Source organism: Talpa europaea (genome assembly GCF_964194135.1).
Source record: "Talpa europaea genome assembly, chromosome: 1".
In the NCBI taxonomy this organism is placed as follows: Eukaryota; Metazoa; Chordata; class Mammalia; order Eulipotyphla; family Talpidae; genus Talpa; species Talpa europaea.
The window spans coordinates 27206852-27226443 of NC_140073.1; the positions used below are offsets into that span (position 1 = coordinate 27206852).

General features: G+C 37.8%; 1 protein-coding gene across 1 annotated transcript in view; it reads left to right on the plus strand.

The window, feature by feature from the left end:
• The window catches only part of SLC5A12 (solute carrier family 5 member 12), a gene marked incomplete at both ends in the record, with an annotated part of 41729 nt that extends 24634 nt beyond the window's left edge, over positions 1–17095 (plus strand). The window contains 7 exons of the mRNA XM_084230610.1: positions 154–266; positions 3675–3742; positions 8929–9015; positions 11588–11754; positions 13305–13408; positions 14700–14827; positions 16943–17095. Of these exons, the coding sequence (XP_084086736.1) occupies positions 154–266; positions 3675–3742; positions 8929–9015; positions 11588–11754; positions 13305–13408; positions 14700–14827; positions 16943–17095 (820 nt within the window). The remainder of the gene's footprint in view (positions 1–153; positions 267–3674; positions 3743–8928; positions 9016–11587; positions 11755–13304; positions 13409–14699; positions 14828–16942) is intronic.
• Between the last annotated feature and the right edge of the window lie 2497 nt (positions 17096–19592).

Genomic DNA, 19592 nt, shown 5'->3' on the forward strand with positions numbered 1-19592 from the left:
ATCAGGCCATGTGGCTCCACTGGAGTCCAGAATAAGACATAGATCTATACCTGCTTTTCTTAGATCCCTGCCTTATCTACTTGCCTGGGCATCAAGGCAGCCTAGTCAGCTTTCTTTAGGTTGCACTATGTTCTTGCTTTTCTCTCCCTGTAGCACTGTGGCTGCCAGCATCAATGCCTTAGCAACAGTGACCTTTGAGGACTTTGTCAAGAGCTGCTTTCCTCACCTCTCCGACAAGCTGAGCACCTGGATCAGTAAAGGCTTATGTAGGTACAGCCAATTAACCTTCTATTCCATATCATGAAATGTTCATGTCAAAATATTGCATGTGCTGTTCAGGATACACCTACAGCCACAAATGCACTGGAGATAGATGAGGAAGCTCACATACAGGTCCTTACAGTTTCAACAGTACCAGGGTTGGGGGTTGGGGGTCAGGAAAGAATGGCCAGCTAGCTATCCTCCCACTAACCTTGTTTTCACAGAAACACTTCTGTGTTCACACTCCACTCCACAGGCATCACATGAACATCTCTTGATTATGCTGTGCTGACCATAATAGTCCCCTGCATGGGAAAATGTTCTACTCACTTTGCCAGTCACTTTGCCCAGTGCAGCCAAATTCTTTTCTAAAACATCCTTTATTACCAAACTCCTAGTAACCTCACCTCAAAGAATAATTGCTCTTCACTTAATCATGTAATTGCACATTTGTTAGCATTGTGACACTTATACTAAATTATAGTTTTACAAAGTTTAATTTTTTTAAGTATAAACAAATTATATGCTTATTTTCTTATTATAGAAAATGTAGGTAATTTAGAAAAGTATTATGCACTTTAAAAATAAAATTACAGCTGTCTAATTTTGTTCCTGGTTATTTTTTTTTTCCTGGCATGTTATAGTGAGCACTTTTCTGTGTCATTTGTGTATTCTTTGAAAACATGGTTTTTTAAATGACAGCTTAATATTTTACAAAACGTCTTATTTTCATGTTATCACTTGTGATTCTTTTGTTCATTTTTTTTGTAACATTACTATGCCCTGGAAAGTTCTATCTTCATCATTCCGGACAATCCCTGCCCCTACTCACCTCCAGAGGCAGCTACAATTAAAATATTTTCCACCATAAATTTGTTTTATCTCTTCTAGAATTTCATATAAAGTCACACAGTATGCACTGTTTTTTAAGTCATTTCACTCAGAATAATATTTCTGAGATTTATCTTTGTTGTTTTGATATCAGTATTTCATTTCTTTTTATAGCAGAATAGTATGAAATTGCATGGATATACCATAGTTTTTAAATTTCTATTTCTGATGGGCCTGAACTATATCAGTTTGAGGTTATAGTGAATAAAGTTGTTGTGCTCTTGTACAAGTCTTTTTGTGAATATGTTTTCATTTCCCTGGTAAATACAAAGGAGAGGAAGTTCTTGGCCAGCTATCATGGTTATGAACTTTCTTGTACTCTTTTCTTACCACATCTGACCATCTTCATCTAAATATTTTGGTTTTGCATCCTATCTTGCTGTTTTAAAGCTCATTTATTTTCACCTAACCTATATTTGTTTGCATTATTGAATCTACGTATATTTGTAGCATATTAAGATGGCAAAATATTTTTAATATTTTTTTTCTGATAACTAAGGCAAATTATTTCCAGAAATTATACTTTTTGTTTGAGCCTTTAATTTAATATATTCATCCCGCTTGACAACATTTTACCATAGGTTCCCCCCACCACCTTTTTTCTCCTTACTTAGGTTTGAAAAAGGAGAAAGAGATGCTGACACAGGGATGGTAACTGGATAGGTGAATTGCCTTGATACTATACATTGTCTTGCATAATAAGAAAGACAAGTGGCATGTAGATGAGCATTAGCCCCAGCAGAATTCCCAGTTTCTAGCAGATATTCATGAATTTGCTGGATTGAGGTAGAATTTTCTCCTATGCTTATGGTTTATTGTCCGATGCTGTGAGCTGAGAGAACACAGGGAAAATCCACAGCATTTGCTGTCACTGTGGAGCTTTCTCTACACTCCACAATTCTGCTTTGTCTGCAGAGCCATACACTCCAGATCTCGCTGAACTCCCACCAATTTCCCCTAAACTTTCTGCCTCTCAGTTTGCTATTGATTGCAATCTGATGGAAGTATAAATATTTGAGGAAAGGAAAACTGAATCAATTCCCTCGTCAGCACATAAAAGTAGTAGCCCTGGATTGAGGGCTGACTGTCTAGAATCTTGTTTGAACAGATAAAAGAGGATAATCATTAGTATCTACCTTCAGGCAGATAGTAATTCTTATTCATGAAAATACAGACTCAGAGCAAATGTTTTTTTCCACAATCTAATTTTTCATCTTTAAAAATAATGAGAACAATTTTAAGAACTAAAAGTGTTTAATAATAAATTTTGGTTTTTAGTTTTTGAGTTTTCTTATTTGCCTATGTCTTCTTGAGAAATTAGTAAATAAGGTATCAAAAGCCACAATCTGGTTTCATTTTAAGAGTGAGTTCCTAATAATATCATTGTACTAAATATTAAATAATTAATATTAATAATCACAACAAACATAGGGCGCTTGTATGTGCCAAACACTGTTCTGGAAAGTTCATACCCACTTTCGTTGCTAATGCTTTTTCTTTTCCTCAAACCCCGATGTGCAGTCCCTTCCTAGAATGTGAGATCTTTGGGTCTGTAATGAAATGCTGAAATTATGACCATGGCATCTAGTGAAGTGCTGACATATGGTCAATACACAATAAAACTGAAATAAAAGTCACACTGGGAATGAAATTAGAAATTTAGCCTAGAGAAAATTTCAAACAGAATGAATCATATCATTTTCTCTCCATTGCTGCCATTGTGTCCCTATTTCAGTCTCCAACTGCCTAACTCTTATTTAGTTTATGGGTTACAACAGGAATTGAATGTACTTTTGTGCTGATTTCTCTACAAATTGAGCAAAAACAATATGTCCTTTGAAAGATTGTTTAAAAGAAGTCATAATCCTAAAAGATGACTAAGGCATTAATGCTGATTAATTCAGTGAAATCCTCTGATACTAGAGGCACCTTGGAATTGCTCAGAGCTTAGAACCCTGAAGGCCCTGAGGCTACTCAGGCTTAGAGATGTAAACAAATCCAGTTTTATGTGAAGTGAGAAGCACCAGAAGGAGGGTGTGAATAAAGCACTATGGGAAAAGATTCAAACGCTTGTTAGATTTGCAAAGCCTGAAAAACTCCCTCTTCATGTATTTAGCCATTTTAAAGATGAAGAACTGAGGTTAGTTACTGCTTCTTCAGCTGTCTGCTGATGAGAAGTTGGAGCTGGAGCTGCAATTAGTCTGGATTAGTCTAGACCAGTAACCTTCCCACATTTTCTCATTGTTTCCACATTTCTTAAATCCTGGAGAAAAAACAAACAAACAAACAAAAAACATCTTTGAGGCTGGTTTCCATTTCATTCTGCCTGAACTAGAAAAAGATGGCTGCAGGAGAAACGTCCCCTCACTGCCCCTCTGGAGGCTTGTGATGACTGAGTGGAAAGAGTTCTTAGCAAGGGCCATTCCAGCAGGGTATATGCATCAGATGGCCCAGGGCAGGCACTCAGGGAATCCCTCAAAGCCCATTTAGATGATCATCACAAAAATGTTCTTTTCTTTCAGGTCTCTTGTTTGGCGTGATGTGTACCTCCATGGCTGTGGCAGCTTCCCTCATGGGGGGTGTCGTGCAGGTAATGAAACAAGGCGAAAAATGTTCGATTTCATAGCAAGTTCAACCCCCTTTTCTTTTCTAATGCTTTACCTATTCCTCCAAGGTCCAAATGTTGAGACTCACTGATCCCAGGTACAAATTTAACATACATGTAAAATTTCAACCAAAATGGCTTTCAGGAGAAGCTATTAATAGGATTCAGTGATAAGGCACCCTGGAATAAAATTAGAGACACTTACAATCCACATCTAAGAATTTATGATACTGAAATAAAAGTAACAATGATAATCATAATAGAAAAAAAATACTAAATTGCCATTTATAGTCCCAAATGGATTATCTCATTTAATCTTCATCACTTGTCTAAAAGGTAGTATGATTAATGTACAGATTTTACCGTTGAAGAAACTAAGAAGTCAAGATGTAAAGTAACTGTTCCAAATGAACACAATTAAGAGTGGTGGAGTTAGGACATGAACCCACTTCTACCTATTATCTGGGTTACACTCCCTCCCCCATGACCGCTACCAGTCTACAAAATGTCAGTGCTAAAGGAATGTTAAGGAAGATCTGTTTCCATTTCTTCATCTGAGCATGATTTAAAAAAGGAGTGAAGATACCCCACTCTAGTTCTCACAGCTAGTTTGTGACAGAACCTGCTCTGTGACCTAAGACTCTCAAGCCACCCCTTTCCTCCCCAAACATCAAAGCATCATCAGATAATTAAATATTCAGATTCTACTTTTACCTTGGCGATTCCCCTCGTGTCTTTGCACAATTTGAACATTCTTACTATTTTCTTGGCACGGCCTCCATTAAATGCTGCTTACATGAAGAAATGAGTAAACAGAAATTACTATTAGAGAGAATATAGATTCTTAAACTGACTACATTCCAGTTCACAGAGCAGTGTCTCTTACACAATCCTTCCAATGACTACTACGTAGGTTTCGTTATTTCCGTTTTAAGCAGCAGGGAACTAAGTCTGGGAGGGTTATGTGCCATGGCAAATGAACTTGTCTGCATAAGAGAAGCTGTGTGACTGGAAACTGGTATGTATTTTCTCTAACAGGCACTTACCATTTTATGCTTGTCAGGAGAGGCTCGATAAACAATCTTGAAGCACTTAGATATCTAGATACACATCCAAGCAACAGACCTGGCAAGCTGGTGAGGTCTGTCTTTCATGACCTCAGTAGCATCCTTTTAAATTCTCCCATTCAAAGTGCATATATTTCCAAGTTGTAGCTGATGCCTTGGGCCTCATTGCTTTCTCCCCTTGATGCACTATTTATTTTGCAGTTAGACTATTTTTGTTGAGGTAACACTGGTATACAGCACTGTATGTGTTTTAGGTCTATATGTTCTCAAATGTGTCACTACACGACGCCCACCACCAAAGCACCCAAAATCCTCCACCACAGTCCATTGGAATTACTTTCCCCTCTGCTTCCTACCCCCTACCTTTCCCTTCTTTAACCTCAGTTCTGTAGTCAGATGTCAAGAGTTTGTTTTGGTTCAGTTTTGGCCGTTCTTTTGTTGTTTCTTTATATTTTACATGCAAATGCAATCATCTTGTATTTACTGTTAAGGTAGTAGCATCACATCCAATTTGCTGATAATTTGAATCATTTCTCTGAACACATATGATTTGACAGATGCAGAAAGGCAACTACAATTGCCCTATTTAATTTTCCAAATAGCCTGACTACCTTGAATTTAATAGGACAGAATTCATATTCAGGTTTAACGCATGGGAAGACGGAAACCAAGGCCCCTGGGTGTGAGGGATAGATCCAGGTTTAATTTCAGGTTCTCAACACTAATCCATTTCATGGTGTGTATTTATGGCTGTTGTTGGGGGTGGGCAGATTGAAACTTTTTAAACAAAGGCATTTTCAATATTTTAGTTTATGGTTTTACAAACTGCACTCTGGAGCTGTACATCCTATGAAATGCTCTAAAGAAAATTTCCAAAGTTAACAATTTTTAGGACAAGCTGCACCCTGCAGTTGCCTCTCAGAAATTCACAGTAAACATTAGCCTACTGAAGAATCTGGGAAGATCTACACTGAAATAACTTGTTTTACTTTAAATCTGAGGCCACAGGGCCATAAGTGGGTGAAGGAAGAAGAAAGGGGTATGGGCAGATAGTAGCAGCAAAAGTCTCCTGTTAACTAGTGACTGCAGAGCTTCCAGTTGAGAAAGGTCATTTTGCTATTATCTAGAGACCATCAGTGAACTGTTAAGGGCTAAGGGCTTTAATGACTCCCAGGATAATTTTATCTCAACTAGAAAAATGTTTTCTACATCTCAAAGCAGTCCAATAATGAATTTACTTACTTCAGAAATCAGAGACTTGAGTAACATGATAGGTCACCATAGTAATACTAACAATACAATGACAATAGCGGATAATATCTGGGGTGGCACTTCAGAGGACTCGCTTGTCAGAACTTTCTCTTTGATTCTATAATGAATAGTCACCCAAAAAAACCCCCAAAACACATTGTTATGATCCCCTCTTGACATATGAGAATGCTAAGGCACAGCAAGCCTATCCCAACCCTAAGATACATGTTCAGAACCACTGCCCTCCCTCTGCGGGGCCAGTGAGGCTATTCCCTGAGTTTTAAGTCTTCCTTCATGCTTAGTGACAAAGGATAAAATTAGGATTAGCTTAATTATACACATTACAAAAAAATACATATTTTTAAATCCAGAAGCTCTTTTTTTTTTTTCCCCTATCACGTGAAGACCTTTTTTCCCCAGTGCCATATTGGCTAATTACTTTTTAAGATACTGTTATTTTCTTTCTCCCCCACAGGGGGAGATAAACACCTTCCCTAACTTATTCCCTTTCCCATAGTATAGCTCATAAGTTCACTGCCACATTCAGCAATCAGAGGAACTGTGGATTAATGCTATCAATCAACAGAGAAAATGTTAAGAATATAAAATTAAGTATTGATTTTGGGGGGAAGTTTAGCTTTTCTCTTTTCTATCTCCTCTTATAAGTGATTTATCTGTGTCAGTGGCTTCTCTAAAAATTAACCTGGAAAAACAATAACATTGCAAGCAGCTCGTCTTTTTTGGACAAAAGCACTTACCTTACAGTTGGAGGGGACTGAAGATGCTTTGGTTTTTGCACTTTTATATAGAAGACTTTCTGCAGTAGAATACATCTGAGTTAACAAAAGAAGTTTTGACAAATTGTGGTTATGTGTTGCAGGACCAAATTAGAACCCAAATAATCTATTAGAACTTTTTTCTCCACATACAAAGTAAGGCCATTAAAGTGGTCTGTGCTCTCTTTTTTTGTGTGTTTTTTTTTTTTTTAAATTGAGGTAGCATTCAGATACAATACTATGTTTTAATAGTATGGTTTACACCTCCATCAATGTATCATACAACTTACCCACCATTGAAAAGGACTAGTTACTATCTACCACGGTCCAGTTCACCCCATCTCCCTGTTTCCCCCACACCCCTTTTTTCTGTGCGCTGGTAGTCACTATTTTGCTGTCAGAGTATAAAGTTTTGTTTGTTTGCTTTGTTCCTTTGTAATCACATATGAGTGAAATAATTTGGTATTTGTCTTTATTTTTATGGCTTATTTTCAACATAACCACCTCAAGTTAAATTCATGTTTTTACTTACCTTTTTTTTTAAGATTTATTTTTATTTATTTATGCATACAAGAACTGAGATGTAAGCTAGAGGTCCAGGGTGGGGGTGTGTGAGAGGATTCACCAGAGACAGAGTGGGGAGCAGAACAGGAGAATCTACTGAAATACACTGCTGAGGGGAGCAGCAGGCAAGATAGGCGAGGTCTGCTGAGCCATGTGGGCCAGGGATTTAACTCATGCCTCAGTGGCTGGCTATGATAGCTTGATGGGTTGAGACATTAACCCCTGTGCCACCAGGGAAGCCCTCAAATTTTCTTTTAAAAGACTGTGTTTAGGAGAGCAAGTGTGAGTTTTAAGTGACACACCTGTCTTGTATCTCAACTGACCTTTGGAACTATACCTTTAATATATTCATCTCTTGGGGCCTCCATGGTGGCACAAGAGGTTAAGCACAGCACTGTGAAGCTAGCCACAGCCTCTGCAGCATGAGTTAGATCCCTGGCCCAACCAGGGAACTGCCCACATGGTGCAGCAGACCTCTCCTGTCTCACCTACTGCTCCCCTCAGCAGTGTATTTGAGTCAGTCTGCCTGTTTTGTTCCCCACTCTGTCTCTGGTGAATCCTCTCATCCCCCACCCCTCTGGCCTGTACCCCAGTTCTTGTATGCATAAATAAATCTTTAAAAAAAAAACATCTCTCAGTTCAATTTTCTCCTCTATAAAATTTAAGTAATGTGACCTACTAAAGACAGCAATTTTAAGGATTCAACGAGGGCATTCCATTAGGTGTCTGATAAACATGAGATAAGGTCTTCAGAGCATTCTGTCTCAACCTCCCGACAGTTAATGGAAACAGAAGGGGCTACACTGCAGAGTAACTCTGTGCATACATGTATACACATGTGCTCACTCAGATACACGCAGAGTCTGTGTGTGTTCCAGGCACCTCAGAAGGCCATGCACAAAGTTAAAGATCGACAGCAAATTATCTTGATGAAAGTCACCCTGTCAATTCACTGGGCTCAATAACTTAGAGGCTGAGATGGAGATTCATCAATTTAAATTCATTAAATTTCTAAAAGAGACAGTGTCGTAAAGATGGAATATGGGATACAGACTGTGCTCCGGTTGCCACATCATGTGCTTACTAATGTTTCAAAATCTTTGAAATATTTTGGCTAGAAAGGGAGAAGTAACACAATTACCTTATATGATAAGAGAGGTAAGTTATAGATATGTTTATTTGGTATATTTTAGAAATTTTTTTGAGAAGATAGAAAATATAAATGAATCAATGAGTGCCCACTTTAAGGAAACCTCTACCAAATCTAAATTACCTGTGTTGTATGTATATATATGTATACAGATGTAGACATGTTTATCTATATTTTTATTTCTTATACAATGCTTAGCAGTGAGCTCAGAAGGGAGAAACGATTTCCAGAGTGCAATTGGTTAATGAGTGGAATCATGAGGACCAAGAATGAACTTGTCCCTGGTCCAAGAGAGAGAAGTGGTCTCAGGTGGCCAATGGCTCCCTCAGAGTGGGGCATCATCTGATTTGTTTTGTTCCCTAGGCGGCCCTGAGCATCCATGGCATGTGTGGGGGCCCCATGTTGGGCTTGTTCTCTCTGGGAATTGTGTTCCCGTTTGTGAACTGGAAGGTAAGGACCCTGCAACCCCCTTCACTCTTCCCAGCTAAGACTGACCCCCAGTAAGTCTCTCTCTTCTTACTCCTCCTTGGAAAGGTCACTTTGTCTTTGCCAGTTAAATGTTAACTTCTTTCCATGGTAGAACTAAACAGAACCTGTGCTCTCTTATTTCTGACTTCAGTGAAGCCTTTTTAGAAGCAGAAAATAGAAAAAAAAAATAAGAGGATGTTGTGAAAAGTGTCATAGCCTCAGAGTTGATTTTTTAGGGCTTAAGGGTCTTAAGAACCCACAAAATGAAATTTAAAATAGGTACTACACTGGGAAATAGGTTAAAACCCAACTTTGAAAACTTTAAAAAACATGTAAACTTTGCTCTTTCTACATTGTTACTAAAATTATAACTAATCTTATTAATTATCTAATTAATTAGCTAATTAAAAAGGAAAAGGAGACAAGCCTGGTATACTCTATACCTTCAGAGTTTTGTTGATGGACAAGCTAATAGTATGTGTTCATGTAAGAGTTGGCTGGTTGGCTGTGCGGTAAGTAGAAATTAAAATGAGCATTTGGAAAAATAATAATATTTGGAATATTTAAAATAGGCATTTTCACTAATTGTCATCAATAAACATATATTTTTAGAAAGATTTTAAACTCCAGAAAACCTGACTTTATGCATATTTTTAAATATACTCTCAGATAGTGGATAATCTTGGAGCCCCTGGTAAAGCTAATGAGGTCTCTGTGGCTACCTGACCGTACTGACCACTATTCTAGCTAAATCTTGTGGGACTAGGAAAAGAGAATGGAGAGGGCGGGGGAACATTTGGGGATTTGCATTTCTTCTCCTGCAGCCTTATTAAGATACACTAGTTTTAATAAAAATCAACAGGACAGTTATGTCCTTGGGAAAAAAAAATATGAGGAAAAGCAATTTCCTAGTCACAGTAAACTAATTACTAGTTACATAACATCTTAGTGCATTAAAACATTAGTCTGTTCCCTATGACAGTGAACTGTGGTCCTATTTAGTCAGAAAAACTACTCTGTTCTGGAGAGAGGGTAGTAAGTGTACAAATTTGTGTCATTTTGTCCCCTTGGACATTGCTGATCCTACTAATCATTCATGGTTCTCTTTCCATATAACATGGATCCTCTCAACTTGGCTCTCCAGATAGCTACCATAAATTAGTGAGGGATGCAGCTTTTTTGAAATCCATACATCCTTTACTAGTAGTCCAGAGCTCAGTGAACCTATTACTCTGAAGTCAAATCCAGCTAGGCTGCAGTTTTGGGTTTGATGGGCAAGCTAAAAGCCAAATTGATGTTTTTAAATGGTTGGGAAAAAATCAAAAGAAGACTAATTTTTAATGACATATAAGTATTATATGAAATTCGCATTTGAGGTCCCACAAATAGTTTTATTGAAACACAGCTACTGTGCCTTGTTTACCTATGCCTATGACTGTTTCTGCTTTACAAATGGTAGAATTGGGGCCTCCCCTGGTGGCACAATGGTTAAGCACTGGGCTGGGAGGCTGCCCGCAGCCTCTGCAGCACTGGTTTGATCCCTGGCTGCCGGAGAGGGTCCCACATGGCACGACAGACCTCTCCTGCTTCTCCCCTCAGCAGTGTATTTCGTTGGTCTGGTCTGCCTGTTCTGTTCCCCACTCTGGTTCTGGTGAATTCTCTCACCCTCCTGTGCTTCTGACTATACCCAGTGCTTGTATAAATAAATAAATAAATCTTTAAAAAAAAAAAACAACAACAACAACAAATGGTAGAACTGGATTGCTGTGACAGATACTGCATATCCACGAAACCTGTAATATTTATTAGCACTTTATAACAGAATCTTGTGGGTCCCTGGTCTAGGGGGCAGGGGAACACCGAATAAGACATTCTGGTGCTGTTACTAAGGAGTCTTTTTCTGAGTAGATAGAGAAACCAAGTTTTTTTCTCCCATAGAGATTTGGCCATCTTGGGGAGACTACAATACCCAGGTTTTATTTTCCTGTCTTCCTGATCTCTGCAATACTGTCTGCCTCCTATACAGGAGACATAGTCATGGACTTTTCACTGTTTATCAAGAAATAGAACCCTTAATGACATGACTAGTAAATAACAAAGGCCTACAACTTTTGTTCTCTGTCAGAATCACTGGGGAAGAGATATGAAGCAAGAATTTCTGTATAACAGCTTTTAATAGCTGTCTATAAAAAATGACTTGTAATGTCTCCATTATCTGAGTTTTCCCCAAATTTATGAAATCTTTTACTAGGAATTGAGTTTCAACAGATTTTTAAGTAATAAGAGAAAGAAGTCAAACAGGAAAAAAAGTTCCTGCTAAAAATCTAAATATAGTGATTATGAGAAAATCTTTCAGTGTCTTCATTTAAGGAACAAGTTGCTGCTAAATAAGTCTGCATTGTGGGAGTTGGGAGGAAAGCAGTTTGAGCGGTCTGTTTCCAGGATATATGGTTAAGAATTGAGGTAGAAAGTCAGAATCTCAGAGGTGCAGGACCCCTTACCTCGTGCTTTTTTCAACGGTTTTGTTAAATATATTATTTCTATTTTCTTTAAGGGTGCACTAGGAGGCCTCATAATTGGAATCATCTTGTCATTTTGGGTGGCCATTGGGGCCTTCATTTACCCTGCACCAGCCTCCAAGACATGGCCGTTGCCTTTATCCATAGATCAGTGTGCCCTCCCAAATGTCACAGAATCAGTGCCTCCAGTGCTATCCAGCAGGTAAGGTCACATTAAAGGGGACATTTAGCCTCAGAGTGTGGGTAACCAGGTGAGAGAAGGTAGGAGCATTCTTCAGCGATGAGTTTGAGGAGACAGACCTTGCTTTTCTGTGAGTGTTATTCTGGGCAGTGCCCGGCGTTGAAGAGTGTCCTGTAGGGTCTGGCTTTCTGCCGGTATCCATTCCTCTGCCTTTTTAGAGTATAAGTATGAACTGGTGAAGAGTTAGAGGTGTGAGAACAAAGCAGAAAAATTAGCAAAGGATTTGAAAATAGGGGGGATGGGTATGAACATCATAGTATATCCTTAAAAGAATCTGAACAGAATTTTGTGGGCCACGAGGAGAGAGACTGTGGACATAGTGAGTTAGGAGCACTGCTGTGAACTGTTAGTTTCTAAATCAAACCATACAGAGTTTAACAAAAGATTTTTCTCTTCTATTTCTGGCTGGGATAAGTAATTTATGATACCAATAAATAGGAGGTAATATGGTGTAGGAAAAGACCATGGGCTTTGAAATGAGAAATACCTGGGTTTATATTTTGGTTTTACCATTTACCTAATTTATATCTTTGTACAAGTTAGTAATTTGTTACCTTTTGAATTCTCAGAGTCCTTTGATGAAAAATGAGGTTAATAGTATTTACTCAAATGGATCTCTGAGAGGACTAAATAAAATAGGAAATATCTAGTGAGCAGCACTGTACCTGATTTTAATAAATGTTGATTCTCACATAATTATATCAAGGAACAAATCTAAGAAATATAGGATTTATGGCTTTTGTAGACAGAACAGTATCTCAGTTTTGTCAGTGCTCCTCTGATTTTCCTCATTTCTACTTGGCCCTGTCCTCTAAAAATACTAAATAATTTGGAAAACTCCATTTATGAAAATCTCTCTAGACCTAGCATCCCTTCTTTACATGGCCCATGTCATTCCTGAGGCCAGTCTCAACATTACAAAGTCCAGGAAGGTAAACTTATCCTCATTGTACTATTGGTTTCCCTCATTTCTTTCCCCTCTCTTTCTTTCTAATCTATCCTTTTAAGCTGCCCATAGATGTATTTCCTTAAGCACCTTTTGAATTCATGATTGCTGCACTGAGAATTATAATGCCCCATGTGCCTACAGAATAATGACAGATTTACTGGAATTAAGTATCTTCCAAGATTTGAAATTTCTAGTCCAATATGTAGATTCTGTGACTTATCTTTTTATCCCAAATGTTGGTTATAATTTCTGGTGCTAAATCTGGACTTGGATAAAGATCTAGTTACTAAGCAATACAAATGATGTAGAAGGCATGGTCCTCACTAATTCTTATAACTCAGTACTTGCATATAAAAGTTATAATTTAGTGACAGATCGGATTCAGTGGAATATAAAGCACAACTAGTCTGTAGTCTAGTCTTTTAAAAAATAACCAAATGGCAAAAAATTAAGTTTGGGAATTTTGAGAGATGCTAGGTATTGAAATGAGTCCTCAGCAACCTGACTTCTCAGTCATAACTTCAGGACTCATGGAACTAGCGACATGTGTTTTCCTCCACAGACCTGCAATCGCTGACATGTGGTATTCGCTCTCCTACCTTTACTACAGTGCAGTAGGCTGCCTAGGATGCATTGCTGCTGGAATAATAATCAGCTTCCTAACAGGTTGGTTATATAGATTCCTCTGTTTGTCCATGGCTGATGTCCCTCTAAAATTAGGGTTAATTAGCTGCAACAAGGACCTAAAATATTTACTGTCTAATTCTTAGCAAAACTGTTGACTTCTGTTCCTGGTCATTGATCTTGCTACAGGAAATTTCTGGATTACTTTCCAAATTGTCAGGAAATATGCAGATCTATATGATGATCAGACAAAGCTCAATTACTTTTCTAGCTTTTGGGTTGCTACAGATAATTCTGATTTCTGATCCTTATTTGGGATCTATTTTACCCCCCCCAACTCATGCACACATCCCTTTCTGTTGAAACTATATTCCTAGGTTTCTAGAATTTTGTGTTCCCCCATTAAACCCTTACCACTCCTCATCTGCCCTTCCTCTGATTTCCTGTTCCTGGTAAGCCAGTGTCTCAACTTGAAATATTAAGATCTACATTGTTTTCTTTATATTTTTCTAGAAGGAAAATATAGATCTACATTTTTTCTTTATATTTTTCTAGAAGGAAAATATAGAAAAAGCTGTGGACATGCACTATCTGGCACTTCGGAGAAATTTGATCACTGAGTGTAACAGAGCACTCCATTACTCCTTCTAGGGAAATTTAGGCTAACCTGGATCAGATTAAAGACTATTGTATGAGATTGGGTATTTGAGAACAGTCCTCAGAACACCAAATTTGCAAAGGTTCTGGGAGGGGGAACACTGAGAGCCTTTAAACTTGATTTGAATATCAATGTATTTCTTGTCCCACAGTAGGATTTGAAAGCATGGGAGATTGAACTGGTATATTTTAAAGATAAAGAAGGAGGCAAAACAATGTCCAGTAGCTGGCTGAAGGGTGTTCCTAGGCCAGGATGCTGGGCTGGAAGGAAATAAAAGAGTAGAAATAATCCTTACAAATTTACAAATATTCTGATTTCTTCAAAAATATCTAATTTTAAAACAGAGATTTAAAAACTGATTTTTCCTAGAGGAAGAATTATATAATTCCTGCTATCACCTGTGTTAGACTACAGCAGAGCTAGTAGAATTTTTCAGAATAAATATTATCTTTGAATATCATAGCTGTGAGTTTGCCTGACCTGACAGTTTGTGGGTGTTTAAAACTTAACTCCTACCCCTCTAAGCAGTTACCAATTTTTGTCTACTCACCAGTCAGGCCTGTGTTCACCCAAATACTAAAAAGTGAACTGCTTCTCAAGTTAACAATGCTGAAATCCTTAAAGGAAGTCCTGAAATTGTGAAACCACCTAATCTATGTCTTGCTTTATTAATAGGTCACCAGAGCGGCAAAGACATTAAACCACTGCTCATTAGACCTGTTTGCAATTTATTTTGCTTTTGGTCTAAGAAATACAAAACTTTGTGCTGGTGTGGAGTTCAGCATGACAGTGGGACAGAGCAGGTGAGGCGATGTTTGAACTTCTGAAAAATAAGCATCAACTCAAGGCATCCCCTTTTTCAGCCACTGGAACTACCAGCAAGAATGGGTATGGGGAGGGAAGGCAGCGAATGCTATAACCTGAAAGAATCCAACTTTCACTTCAGTTACCTCAGCTAATTAGTTTTTAAATACATAAATATGCCGATAGGTTAATGTGCCTTTGGGATGAATTGTTGGCATTGCAAGTGTTCAATTCTCAAATTTCTTTTGAGCCCTCAGGAGGGTGAATTCTCTGTAAGGCATAAAAATGAATGAGAAAAGGACAAAGGAATAGTGTGGTGTAATGGTGAAAAAGCACAGGCTTTAGCGTGAAATGCCCAGTTTAATCTGGGCATTTAAACTGGGATGTTTAATCCCAGTTCCATCTTTTACTCTTCTTGGATAAGTTATTAACCTCTCCGAACTTCAGCTTTTATCTGAGAACTAAGGGAGACATGGCCAAGCAACTGGGATATAAACATCTCTAGTTCTATGGGGAGAAAATATAAAGTAAGATCTATTGGAAGAATTTGATAGGTGGACAAAGAGCAGGAGTCATATAACCCCTAGTTTTTCTCACTTACACAGTCAGGCCTTGAGACAATGCCAAAGTCACACCAGTCAAAGGCCAGCAGGGACAGCTCTGGTTAGACCAAACTGAACTTACTGACTTGATCTAGGAAGTGTGGGCTCTCCAGGGGAACCAGAGATGCCACCCCAATAAGAGCAAAGATGGACCTGATTTTTGTAAGGATGATTTTTCCAGTGAAAGATTCTGAGGATGGTTAAAGCAAAGCAGGAATGAAAATAAAACTAGGGCAATGAAAATAAAACTGGTAAAAGAACAATCGTCATACAAAATATTTCTATCACTTGACAACTGTAGGGCCTTGGAAGAAGCAATGTTATCTTGGTCTTATGTAAGTCTGTCTTCTCAGCCTGACTAAGAACAGGAGTGTAAATATATATTTTTCTTCCTGTTTTCAAATAGTGTGTATTATTGATCTTTCAGTCTCAGATGTTTCATCCTTTTAATACTCCAGAAAAGGGACTCCTATTCCATATCATATCACCTAAGTTGTCAATTTACTCTCTTCCCTGCAAAGCACAATAATAAAAAATATATGAAATCAAGCTGGATTTAATAGTCATTGTAATAAGCAGAGCAACATCTTAACAGAGCTCTAAGTTCAAGTAGCTGAATGAGGATCTTTAAATGAAAAATTCTGATTGGGGTTGGAAACAATTTGTGATAAGTCAGTTTTACAGTTATATAGCCAGATTAAAGTTCTCTAGTCAGTCTTGATACATAAACAATGGTTTGAGTAGCAAGGAGTTTGTCTCACTGAGTAACCTACAATTCGAGGAGGTTTTTCACCTCAGCAAACAATTTTGTTGAGATGGCTGCTGGTTAAGCAGCAAATAGTTTGGATAAACAGCTTTTAAGGAATTTCTTGAAGAAAAGAATTAAGTTATTTAGTGGTGATAGATGTCTTCCTAGGCTAGAATTTCCTGGAATAAGTGATAAATTGTCTTGATGCAAGCAGTTTCCATTCCTACGGTTGGGGCTGAGAATGGGAACACTTAGTATGTCACTACTGGGCTCCTTTTCCAAATAACATCGAGCAGCTTCCAGGGGAGGCTGCATGCAGGTGCTCTTGTTATGATAAAGGTCCCTTGCTGTTCACAGGGAGGAAATAAGCCACCTCTGTCTGAAATGCAGGTTTGTCTTTCCACATTGCTAACACTGCTCCCTCACAGGCATGATATACTAAATGAGAAATGAATAAATTCCTTCACAAAATGTACATTGTAAATGCTCAGGAAATCATTCTTTCAGTTTTTTATTATTGGGGTTCTTCCTCAAAAAATTCTGTCTATTAATATAAAATCAACACAAAAATCCCTATTAGAAATACCTACCTAGATGGAGATACCAAAGTAATCAATAAGGAAGTGTTAACTCGGAATTATTTATTCTGCTTTTATATTAATAGTAGAATTTTTTTGAGGAAGAGGTCCAATCAAGACCTCTTCAGTTTTATTTGGAGTACATCAAGGCTGTCTGGCTAATATGTATTTTTCTGTTTTCTTCAGGAAAATGTTGAGAATGGCAGAGCATGGAAACAAGGGGTGGAATCTGTCTTCCAGAATGGACTCAACGGGGAGAGCTTGGTTCCTGTTCCAGGATATGACCCCAAAGACAAAAGCTACAACAATATGGTGTTAGAAAAGGTTACCCATTTCTAAGGCAGCTCTCTCTCTCTCTCTTTCCCTCGCTCCCTTTCTCCATTTTCTTCTTGCCTATTGGATAACAGACTTGTAGTCTTCACTGCTAGAAGACAGGGATGTCTAATGTCTATTTATACTTATTTATAACTATAAATAACTGTTCCTCAGGATATACCTTGGAAGATCCAATTTTCAGATGAGAAAAAACAGCCAAACCTTAAGTGCATATGCAACTTTCTTCTTAAATAAAGTAGGACTGGATTTCATTATATTGCAAAGAATCAATTTCTTTGTATCATATTAAACTTAATGGGGTGTTGAAGTAATTTTTAAACTATCAAATATTTTGGAGCTTACATAGAAAATGTGGAAGCAGATATGCATATCAATGCTTCTCTGTCATTGCTGATAACATGGAGGATTGACATCTACCCCAAATCCCAAACTTCAGAGGAAATAGGCATATTTCACATATACATACCATTCCAGAAGTTGCTGTTGGAACAGACCTAACTGCCTTAAACATCCCCCCCCCATGCATACACATCTTAAATCATCTTCCAGTCATTCTTGCTCCTATAGCTTCCCTGACCAAGCTTTAAAGATAAACTTTGATAAGAACAGAGGAGAGACTGGTATGCTCAGATCTTTTTGTAATTTCAACATAATATTTCTTCCTATCACCTTATTTGAGAAATTGACTCTGTACACAGTAAGAAGTCCATAGTCATTCTTCAGAAATGGGTAATCAGGAAAGGAATGGCCTACAGGATGTTGCTAGAATAGTACTGTGTAAAAGAAAGAACCTAGCAGATAGCTTACCAGCTCATAGGAGATTTTACTAGCATAGGGTCTTCGTTGGTACAAAAAAAGATTGCCCACAGGATTTACTATCAGCTCATACCTGCACACTCAACACCTTCAATCAGGCTAAGGTAACAGAAGTTCTAGTTGAATTCTAGAAAATATTTTTCAAAGTTCTGGAGTAAGAGGGGACTATAAATCAAAAAGGTGAGTTGATAATGCAGTGAAAGTTTTTGGGAGAAGAAATAACATCCTTAAAAAGTAAAAGGCAGTGCCATGGGGGCTAGATTGATAAGATGAATGATAATAGGAAGCCAAATAATGTCTGGGCATCAGGTCTATTAGGGCAGGCATCAGATATTTATTTTGGTGGCCAGGTAAGATCAAGAGGTCTAGAAATGGTATGTTAGCAAAGTAAAAGAACTGGTCCAAACAGGCATTGTGATTTCAATGTTACCCAGGAGGAGAAAACCTGTAAAGAAGCATATTGCCAGTATTTATTACTGGAGAAAGAAGATAAAGAGGGAAGAATTAATGAGGATTAAAAACTGGAGGTTACAAATTAGAGCCCAATCCTTGCTTTTCTCCTCCGCTCTCAAAGAAGAGAGGATAGAAAGAGAAATGTGCTATAGTTTAAAAGAGAGAATAGAAGACATACATTTGGAAAAAGGAGGGAAGAAATAAGAAAAAGGGTATATTTGGAACAATATCAGAAAATGAGGAGCAGGATTTCTGGAAGTATTTTTAATCAAGCAATCTAATAAAGGTGTTGATATAAGGATTTGCAAATTGAGAGGTACAATGCAATTACTTTTCTGATGATGTAGTAGTTAAGACATTCCTATGAATTTGAAATTAAAAATATATTAGATGAATATTGAAATTTTGGCTAAACCTCATTGATTTAATTAATAGTTGACACAGGAAAAATACAACCCAGAGGATGAGAATGAGATTAGCAGTGGTCACTATATATATATATATATATATATATATATATATATATATGAATTCCCCCCCATATATTCTTTGACAATTACCAATTTTCATTTTTTAAAAAAGGTAAATCAGTTACTACCACTGCATCTTATCTTCTCATTGCACCCCATTGAGAGATTCTAACCCTGAAGAAAAAATACTAAGTAGTGCCCTTTCAATGGTACCAGTGTGGACCACTGTCTCCCAAAGGTGCCTGAAGTACAGACAAACACTCAGATAACAGAGTTCACATCATGATCTACCAACTTTTCACTGTGAGCCAGCAACTCCTCACCCAGAGAGTGCACAGATGTCCTCACAGGAGAGGTCTGAGCTTGCTGTGAACCGATAAGGTTCCCTTTAGTCACAGAGACCCCTCCCCCCCATATAGGGGCTCTGGGTAATAGACAGCGGGGGCTTACGTGTATACACACATATACAATTTAGAATACATTTCAAGATTTTGAACTTTTGCTTGACAGTCCAAAAGTAGTTCTTCATTTTATACACAAATTATCTCAAAATTTTTAAAAATATTTATTTTTTCATGCATACAAGAACTGGGGTACAGGGCCTCCCCTGGTGGCGCAGTGGTTGAGCGCTGGGCTGAGAAGTGCTTGAACAAATAAATAAATAAATCTTAAAAAAAAAATAAAATAAAAACTGGGGTAAAGGTCAGATGCATGGTAAGGTGAGAGTATTCACCAGAGACAGAGCGCGAACAGGCAGACTG